General features: G+C 47.3%; 1 protein-coding gene across 2 annotated transcripts in view; it reads left to right on the top strand.

Annotated features, from left to right (window-relative positions):
* Positions 1-5407: 5407 nt before the first annotated feature.
* The window catches only part of REST (RE1 silencing transcription factor), a 30139-nt gene continuing 25968 nt past the window's right edge, over positions 5408-9578 (top strand). Inside the window, exons 1-2 of one of the 2 annotated variants that reach the window (XM_066278704.1) lie at positions 5408-5769; positions 8087-8990. In XM_066278704.1, the coding sequence (XP_066134801.1) occupies positions 8096-8990 (895 nt within the window). In that variant the 5' untranslated portion in view covers positions 5408-5769; positions 8087-8095. Of the gene's footprint in view, positions 5770-6277; positions 6578-8086; positions 8991-9578 lie in introns of those variants that run through there. The other variant, XM_066278703.1, reaches the window with a different exon arrangement.

The raw sequence follows: 9578 nt of genomic DNA, 5'->3' as shown, positions 1-9578 counted from the left end.
TCTCTGAAGTTGGAAATGGGGAGGCAGTCAGACAGACTCCCGCATGCGCCCAACCGGGATCCACCCGGCACACCCACCAGGGGGCGATGCTCTGCCCATCTGGGGCGTCGCTCTGTTGCAACCAGAGCCATTCTAGCGCCTGAGGCAGAGGCCACAGAGCCATCCTCAGCGCCCGGGCCAACTTTGCTCCAACGGAGCCTTTGCTGCAGGAGGGGAAGAGAGAGACAGAGAGGAAGGAGGGGGGGAGGGGTGGAGAAACAGATGGGTGCTTCTCCTGTGTGCCCTGGCTGGGAATCAAACCCGGGACTCCTGCACACCAGGCCGATGCTCTACCACTGAGCCAACCGGCCAGGGCTGTACCCCAATTTTTAATCTATGCAAACCTTGAATCAGATGTAACATTTAACACATCTAATTGAACTTCAGTGAAACAGTACTGTGGTTCCCTCAAACGAAGTTCTTTTCTTTCCTTTTTTAAATGTAAAGGCTTTTTTATTATTATTATTTTTTTAGAGAGAGAGACAGACAGACAGGGACAGGCAGATAGGAAAAGAGAGATGAGAAGCATCAGTTCTTTTTTTTGCTTTTGTTTTTAAGCATCAGTTCTTTGTTGCAGTTCCTTAGTTGTTCATTGAGTGCTTTCTCATATGTGCCTTGACCGGAGGGCTACAGCAGAGAGAGTGACCCCTTGCTCAAGCCAGTGACTTTGGGTTCAAGTGAATGACCTTGGGCTTCGCTGACCAGGGACCTTAGGCCTGAAGCTAGCAAGCATGGAGTTATGTCTATAATCCCACAATCAAGCCAGCAACCTTGGGGTTCGAACCTGGGTCTTCACCATCCCAGGTCGAGGCTCTACTCTATCACTCTGCCACCACCTGGTCAGACTTAAGTGTAAAGATTTTTATTATGTGTAACATAGAAATATTTATTTTTTTAAGACTTTATTTACTCATTTTAGAGAGAAAAAAGAGAAAGAGGGAGAAGGGGGGAGGGGCACAAAGCATCAACTCCCATATTTGCCTTGACCACACAAGCCCAGGGTTTTGAACCTGTGACCTCAGCGTTCTCTTGTGCCAATACAGGTCAGGCATAGACACAATTATTTAAAGTTAATTAATTTTTATTTAAGGAATTTCAACTTGTTCCACTTAGTTGTGTACTCAATTATTGCTTCTCAAATGTGCCCTGACTGGGGATCGAACTCATGATGTTGGTGCACCAGGACTATGCTTTATCCACTGGACTGCTCAGCCAGAGTGAGCCTTAATCTCTTTTAAAAATAACTTTTGCACAAAAAATTTTATTTTACTCAATTACAGTTGTCATGTATGTCAGTCAGCCCACAATCATTTTATTTATTTATTTATTTATTTATTTATTTATTTATTTATTTATTTATTTTTGCATTTTCTTTTCTGAAGCTGGAAACAGGTAGAGACAGTCAGACTCCCGCATGCGTCCCAAGTGGGATCCACCCGGCACGCCCACCAGGGGGCGACGCTCTGCCCACCAGGGGGCGATGCTCTGCCCATCCTGGGTGTCACCATGTTGCGACCAGAGCCACTCTAGCGCCTGGGGCAGAGGCCACAAAGCCATCCCCAGCGCTCGGGCCATCTTTGCTCCAATGGAGCCTTGGCTGCGGGAGGGGAAGAGAGAGACAGAGAGGAAGGCGCGGAGGAGGGGTGGAGAAGCAAATGGGTGCTTCTCCTAAGTGCCCTGGCCGGGAATTGAACCCGGGTCCTCCGCACGCTAGGCCGACGCTCTACCGCTGAGCCAACTGGCCAGGGCCTATTTATTTATTTTTAAGTGAGAGAATGAGAGATAGAGAGACAGACTCCCACATGTGCCCTGATCAGGATCCTCCCAGCAACCCCTATCTGGAGCTGATGCTTGAATCAACCAAGCTATCCTCAGCACCTGGGCCTAATGCTTGAAACAGTTGAGCCACTGCTGCAAGAGGGGAAGAGAGAGAGAAGGCGGAGAGGAAGAGGAAGCAAAGAAGATGGTTGCTTCTCCTGTGTGCCCTGACCAGGGATCAAACCTGGGATGTCTGCACACTGGGCTGACACTCCATCCACTGAGCCAACTGGCCAGGGCCAGTACACAATTCTATTAGCTGGGCTTCTTTGACTTCCACTTGAATATGGACATAATTTTAAAATTCTGTACCTCCTGACCTGTGGTGGTACAGTGGATAAAGAGCCGACCTAGAATGCTGAGGTCTCTGGTTTGAAACCTGGAGCTTGCCTGGTCAAAGCACATATGGGAGTTGATGCTTCCTGCTCCTCCCCTCTTTCTCTCTCTCTCCTCTCTGAAATAAATAAAATCTTTAAAAAATATTAAAAAAAAAATCTGCACTTATAATCATGGGGACTAAGTTTATTCCAGCAATTTAGTTTAGTTTAGGACCATGGTTAGGGTCAGAGTAGATGGATCTGTCTGGTTCTCAATTTCAGACACCTCTAAACATGAATATATTCAAATCGTATTCACTCCTAAGCTATCACACTCTAGAATAGTACAGATCATTGAGATATGCCAATACCTAAGATTTGATTTAGGTCTTTCATTTAGTAGCTTTCTTGTTTCTTCCCACAGATCTAGTGAATAGTTCTGTGAATAAAGGAAACAACATCTTTACTCTATGATGCATTTCCAATGATCCAGGTCTACAGAAAATAAGCTCTTTTCTAAAGAAAAAAAAATCAATTATGATTAGGAATAAAAAGCACATGAAACTCAAAAACTACATTTTACCAAACTTTTAAAATAAATCTCTAGAGAAAAATATTAAGAACATATGATAATAAAATGTAAAAAGTCAATGAATTAGCCCTGGCCAGTTGGCTCAGTGGTAGAGCATCGGCCTGGCGTGCAGGAGTCCCAGGTTTGATTCCTGGCCAGGGCACACAGGAGAAGTGCCCATCTGCTTCTCCACCCCTCCCCCTCTCCTTCTTCTCTGTCTCTCTCTTCCCCTCCCACAGCCAAGGCTCCGTTGGAGCAAAGTTGGCCCAGGCGCTGAGGATGGCTCCATGGCCTCTGCCTCAGGCGCTAGAATGGCCCTGGTTGCAACAGAGCGACATCCCAGATGGGCAGAGCAGCGCCCCCTGGTGGGCATGCTGGGTGGATCCCAGTCGGGCACATGCGGGAGTCTGTCTGACTGCCTCCCCGTTTCCAACTTCAGAAAAATACAAAAAAAAAAAAATTCAATAAGTTAAATATGTGGGAAAGAATCAGTCTTTATTTTGCAGAAGATCATAAATTTTGATGCAGCAGAGTAAAATACAGCCTCTTGAAAAACAATTAAGAATTCAAGTTCATAACACCAGCTTCCCACAGGAAACTTTTCTACTGATGTGTAACTTGGCCTTGAGTTTGACCTTGGCGTTCATGTCATGATAATTTGGGTCACTCTGAGTATGCCATCTCTTGAACAAGGGTCTCTGCTAATTTTAAATGAACACAGCTGCCAATTTGCTAGTCTTTCATTTGCATCACCATATGTGGAAATAAAGTTACAATTAATAACACATTTCTAGTTAGCAGCCAATTTGAGGAAATAAAGGGCATTATCTAGTAAGTTTAAAAAGTGATGTTTCATTTTTGCCTTTTTGGACATAATAAGGGGAAACAATTTTTTCTTTGAGGACTTTGATAGAGGCCAGAATTGTTCCCTGGACTACAGCATTTAAAAAAGCCAGGCAACCTCAAATTAGATTTTAGTATTAAAAATTAAATAAGAAAACAATTTTAAAAAGAGAATGAATGTAAAGTTTGTGTCAGACCTAAAAATGTTTTTTCCCCTTCTTTCCTTTCTGTTTTTCCTTCCTTCTCTCTTTGGTTCAATGAAAATTAATACTTCTCAAGTTCTATTCATGGGGAGAGCTTGCATTTGATAGCAAGTAGTAATCAAAACCTTTGGGTGTTAAGTACCTTAGGGCCTTCATTCTAGCTTGCATCTGATGCTGCATTAATTTATAATATATTGTTCAGATACAGGCAAACAAGGCCCTACTGAAGAGTAGGCCAGGGAACTTAGTCTGGAAGCTCTTTCCTCAAAGAAACAAGTCAAGGAATTGAAAAGTAACTTGGGGAACTAGAAGAGGAGTTAGGGAAGTCTCAATAGATGGGTTTTTGAGCTTGCTGTTTTCACTGTGTGGAATGTTCCTTTGACCACTTTCCACTTGTTGAAATCCTCCAAGGCCAGTCTGGATAAGCATCTAGCCCTGGCAGGATAGCTCCAGTTGGTTAGAGCATCAACCCCATATGCAAAGGTTGTGGGTTGGATCCTGGGTCAGGGTTCATACAGGAAAAGACTGATGTTCCTGTCATTCTCTCTCTTACCGTGTACTATAGCAGTCTCCCCTTTCTTTCTCTCTAAAATCACTAAATAAATTTTTAAAAATCATCTACTGTAAGATCTAGATCCTCTTAATTAGGAACCATATTCCTACTCTGAACCCCCTTAGCACTTGCTACTACCTTTGTTATAAAACTGGTGATAGTCCAATTTATCTAGGTAATAATTAGGGCCTTGAATGCATAGTAGGAGTTTTATGGGAGCCATTAAGTTTCTGAAGACTGATATAATTTAAAGTATCAAAGACAGACGAAGAAGACAGTTCTAGTGCAAACTGAAGGGGTGCATGAATGTCTCTCTCAGCATATTACTAACCCAGCATTAGGCATGGTTACCCCATGAAACGTGGGAGGCCAGGTTACTCTCCTACACATAGTCCTCAGGTCCTCGTCACCCTCCTTACCCCCGGTAATCTGAGGGTAGCTGCTTCACTGAAGTCATGCTTTGAAGGCTCACAGCAGTGATTTGCTTCCTCTAGGAACTGGTCCTGTCCTTCCTTGAGACCGGGATCTTCCCGAAATATTTTCTTCTCACAACCAACGAACTATGTGTAATAGCATTTTCCTCGTTTACGGTTTAAAATTTAGAATGCATTTTACCATTAAAGCTTAAAACGAAGCTTAATTAGTCAAGGGTGGCCACGGGTGGAGCCTTGAAGAACTCTGAAGGGTATTTTCGAGCGCTTTACACTTGAAAAGCGGATGACAATAGTTCTAAAAAGTACGTTTAAAGCCTGCATATATTTCTTTGAACAGCTCTATGCTCATGCGTGCACGCCCGGTCTAGGGGCTAACTTTTCTGTTGTTTATTTATATAAGAAATCTAGAGCGGGAGCAGGGCTCGCATTTTTTGTTTTGTTTTGTTTTTTGACCCAAGGGCAAGAACGTGGGGCCGGCGGGATAAGGTGAGGCTGTCCCTAGGCGCACCCCCAGCCCAGCCTAGGCCCAGCGCTACCCGCTTCGTCAAGGGGCGGGGCGCACCAGCCGGCCGCGCGCGCGGGCGGCGGAGGAGGCGTGTCCCGCGGGTGCGCGCGGCGGCGGAGGGGGCGTGTCCCGCGGGCGGCGGCAGCGGCGCGGGCCGGGTGCGCAGCGCAGCGCAGCCTCCTGTGCTGGAATGTGCGGCTCCCGCGAGCTCGCGGCGCAGCAGCAGAGGAAGCGCCGCCGAGGCCCCGGGCCCCAGATCCCGGTGGCGGCGGCGGCGGCGGCAGCGCCCGAGACGGCAGGGCTCAAGCCAGCGGCCTGAACACTCTCTGCAGCCCCATTCCTGGGCCTTCGCGGGCCTCGACGACCCCAGCGCCCAACTTTTCCACCCTCCTCCTCCCCTCCCCCGAAACTCCAGCAACAAAGAAAAGTAGTCGGAGAAGGAGCGGCGCCGTCGGGTCCCCAGCCCCTCCTGGCCGAGGGAGGCCGGTGAGTGCGGCGCGGGGGTGGGGGCTCGGACTTGGTGGGGGAGGGCCGGCGGGGCGGCGGCGGCGGCGGCGTCCGCGGGCGGGGGAGGGCGCGGAAGGACGCGGAGCGAGGCGCTGTCCAGGGCTGATTTGCAGATACTGTGGCTCCGGCGGCGGCTGCCGCGCCGGGCGGGGGCGGGCGGCCGAGCAGGATCGGGTTACACCCGCACGGCCCGGGGGCTGGGTCGGGGGCGTCCGTGGGGAGCGGCGCGGCGCCAGGACCCCCTCCCCAGTCGAGGCCGGGCCTCCGCCTCCGCGCGGGCCCCGGCGCTCCTCGGTGTCGGGGCTTGAAGCCGAGAAGCGGAGCTGCTTGGGGCCCTGGTCCTGAAAATTCCTCCTCGCCCTCCTGCTGCTCCCAGGTCCCCCGCAGCCCCTCGCCGGCCCGCGGTTCTCCCTCTCCCCTCCCTCTCCGGCCTCTCCCTTCGCCGGAAGGCGCCGTGGAGCGCGGCCGGGCGGGTTGAGTCAGCCCTGGGGCCCGGGCGGTTCCGCCAATGGGGCTGGACAGCGATTTCTGCGCTCGGGCCGTTTCGCCGCCGCCGCGGCCCTCCGCTCCCCGCCACCTCGCCGCCGGCCCTGGCGGAGCCGGGGCGCGCGTCCCGCGGGGCGTCGTGGGGGAGTGAGTTCGCAAACTTCCGGGGGGCGGTCGGCCCGCGTGGGGGCCCCTCGGCGCTCGAGGCCCGACGCCTCCGGAGGGCGCCCGCGGAGCCTCCCGACCCTCGGCGGAGGGCGAGCCCAGAGGTGGCGAGAGCAGCCGGGACGCCGGCGACGCGGTAACTTTCCTCTCTTCCCACCCGAGGGCCGGAGCGGGGGCTGGACTGGGGCAGACTTCTTCTGCCTCAACGGCTCCCCGAATCAGCTCCCCTTGCCATTTTTAGTGTTGGGGAACACAGGGAAAGCTTCGGGACCACTGTTGGGGCACCTCCCGCGATTTGGCGTGTTAATGTGTGCAGTGCACGGGGCGAGCCTAGAGGAAGCGAGAGCGCCCGAGTTTGCAAAGAGCTGCTTTGTGTTTGGTATTTTGAGAAAATGGCCGAATGCCTATTTCAGCCAGGAATGCCGCCGCCGAGGCAGGCGCTGGTGGCAGCAGCACATAGGAATCCGTGCAGCACGTTGGGCTTTGGAGCTTTGCTTGTACGCTTTTCCTGACAAACGATAAAATTTCTGTAGGGATGGCAGTTAGGGTGTTGGGGAGCGTTAGAAATGTCGATGTTTGGGTAAATTACCGAGTAACGGGGGCTATTAAACGTTGGGACAGCTTTTGCCCTTGGTTTGTTTCTGTGATGGCATCTGATTCCAACTTTTGTTGGTATGTGTAACTTAACCGGTTTGTGTTTATACACTTTGGTGAAACGGATTATATTTTGTATTTTGGTTTAACTTTTTAGTACTTGCCACTTATTTTGCTTTTTCTAATTTGGAAGAGAACACATACTTTGAGAATATTACCTAAAGGTTGGAAAGGAACTTGGTTAAGACAATTAAGAAGCCCAACATGTTTTCAAGAAGGTAATCTTGTAATGGCTTCCTCTAGGCAAGTAGGCCAAGTCAAGGACAATGCAAGAAAGTTGCCGATTGTCTAGTTGAGTTGTATGATTATTTTATTAGGTGGTTTGAAAGATTCTTTATTTTCTTTTGTCAAGTTTTGAGTGCACCAAAACTTTTTCACAGAAGAAGAGGCCTGTAATTTTTATCCTTTTAAAAACAGGTCAACTCAGCAAAAAATAAACTAAGTGGTACTTCTGTATAGTAGCTTACTCCTCTGGAGTTAGTTGAGGTAATGTGAATTTCAGTTCAGTGGGCCAATTATTACAGGCTTCAGCTTTTCTAGACAATGCTTGGCTTTTTGGATTCCTCACCTTTCTGATTCAGGCCAAACGTTGAAGGAATTGTGAGGCTTGCAGTTTACTATTCGTGTATTGACTTTTAAAAGTAATTTTAATTAACATTAAAAATGAAGGCTGATGATTTTTTTTTTCACCAGAAAATTTAAAACTGCTTACCCCAATGGTAGACCTAGTTGGTGGATATATCAAACAATTGATAGAAGTTTTTGTAGCTATAATAGAAAACTTTGGTGATAAAATAAAGAGAATCTGAAATTACAAGAAGATAATAAAGGCGTATTTTTAATAGTTAATGAAGTTCGTTAAACTTAAAGATTATATTGAAAAATGTATTTTTTAAAAGTTAGGAAGAATTACAGTGATGTTTTGGCTTTAGACCAGTAAAATTGTGTTTAAAATGATGCTTTTGTGTTTATTGTTTTGTTTTGAATTCAGAATACAACTATGGCTACTCAAGTAATGGGGCAGTCTTCTGGAGGAGGAGGGCTGTTCAACGGCAGTGGCAACATTGGCATGGCTTTACCTAACGATATGTATGACTTACATGACCTCTCCAAAGCTGAATTGGCCGCTCCTCAGCTTATCATGTTGGCAAATGTGGCCTTAACTGGGGAAGTAAATGGCAGCTGCTGTGATTACCTAGTTGGAGAAGAAAGACAGATGGCAGAATTGATGCCTGTTGGGGATAACAACTTTTCAGATAGTGATGGAGAAGGACTTGAGGAGTCCCCGGAAATAAAGGGTGAACCCAGTGGACTGGAAAACATGGAACTGGAAAGTTTGGAACTAAGCGTTGCAGAACCACAGCCTGTGTTTGAGGTATCAGCTGCCCCAGAAATTTACAGCACAAATAAAGATCTTCCACCTGAAACACCTGGAACAGAGGACAAATGCAAGAACTTGAAGACCAAACCCTTTCGCTGTAAGCCATGCCAGTATGAAGCAGAATCTGAAGAACAGTTTGTGCATCACATCAGAGTTCATAGTGCCAAGAAATTTTTTGTGGAAGAAAGTGCAGAGAAGCAAGCAAAAGCCAGGGAATCTGGCTCTTCCACTACAGAAGAGGGAGATTTCTCCAAGGGCCCCATTCGCTGTGACCGTTGTGGCTACAATACCAATCGATATGATCACTATACTGCTCACTTGAAACACCACACCAGAGCTGGGGATAATGAGCGAGTCTACAAGTGCATCATTTGTACGTACACCACAGTAAGCGAGTATCACTGGAGAAAACACTTGAGAAACCATTTCCCAAGGAAAGTATACACATGTGGAAAATGCAATTATTTTTCAGACAGGAAAAACAATTATGTTCAGCATGTTCGAACTCATACAGGTAAGAGAACTCTGCAGTCTGTAAGTTCAGCTCAACTACTGACAGTTAATTGAGTGGGTAGTTAACAATAATGCTTTAAAAGGGGAGGGTGTCCTGGGTTCAAACCCTGGTTCTGTTATTTGCTGTATTTGTGACCTTAAACATGTTATTTAGTCTGTGTGCCTCAGTTTCTCCATGGAGATAACTAGAGGATTAAAGGATTCAGTGAAGGAAAACAAAGCTCTGAGAGTTATATGGAAGAATTGCCAAGAGAAATCTTAACAGTGTTCTTTTAAAAATACATTTTCTGTTCTTTTTAGAAGATGTATTTAGTTGGCAGTTAATACATCTAAGGTGCATACAGTAGTTTTCAAAAGGAATTGGAAGGCTTACACAAAAAAGGGAGGAAAAAAAATGCAGTGATTAACCCTTGCATAACCTCGTTTAAGATAGACAGCCTCAAACTATTTAACATACTTGACTTGGACTTTTGATATCCTAAATGGGATAACTTAACTTATTTTGTCCCCAAACCGAAATGTGAGAAGTTAGTTCTTAAGGGATTGGTGGGATTACCACACTTGAAAATAATTTTCCTAAGAAAGCAAG

This window comes from Saccopteryx bilineata, chromosome 5 (assembly GCF_036850765.1).
Source record: "Saccopteryx bilineata isolate mSacBil1 chromosome 5, mSacBil1_pri_phased_curated, whole genome shotgun sequence".
NCBI classification, from domain to species: domain Eukaryota; kingdom Metazoa; phylum Chordata; class Mammalia; order Chiroptera; family Emballonuridae; genus Saccopteryx; species Saccopteryx bilineata.
Note: the sequence above shows the minus strand (reverse complement) of the source record. Positions and strands in the feature narration are given on the sequence as shown.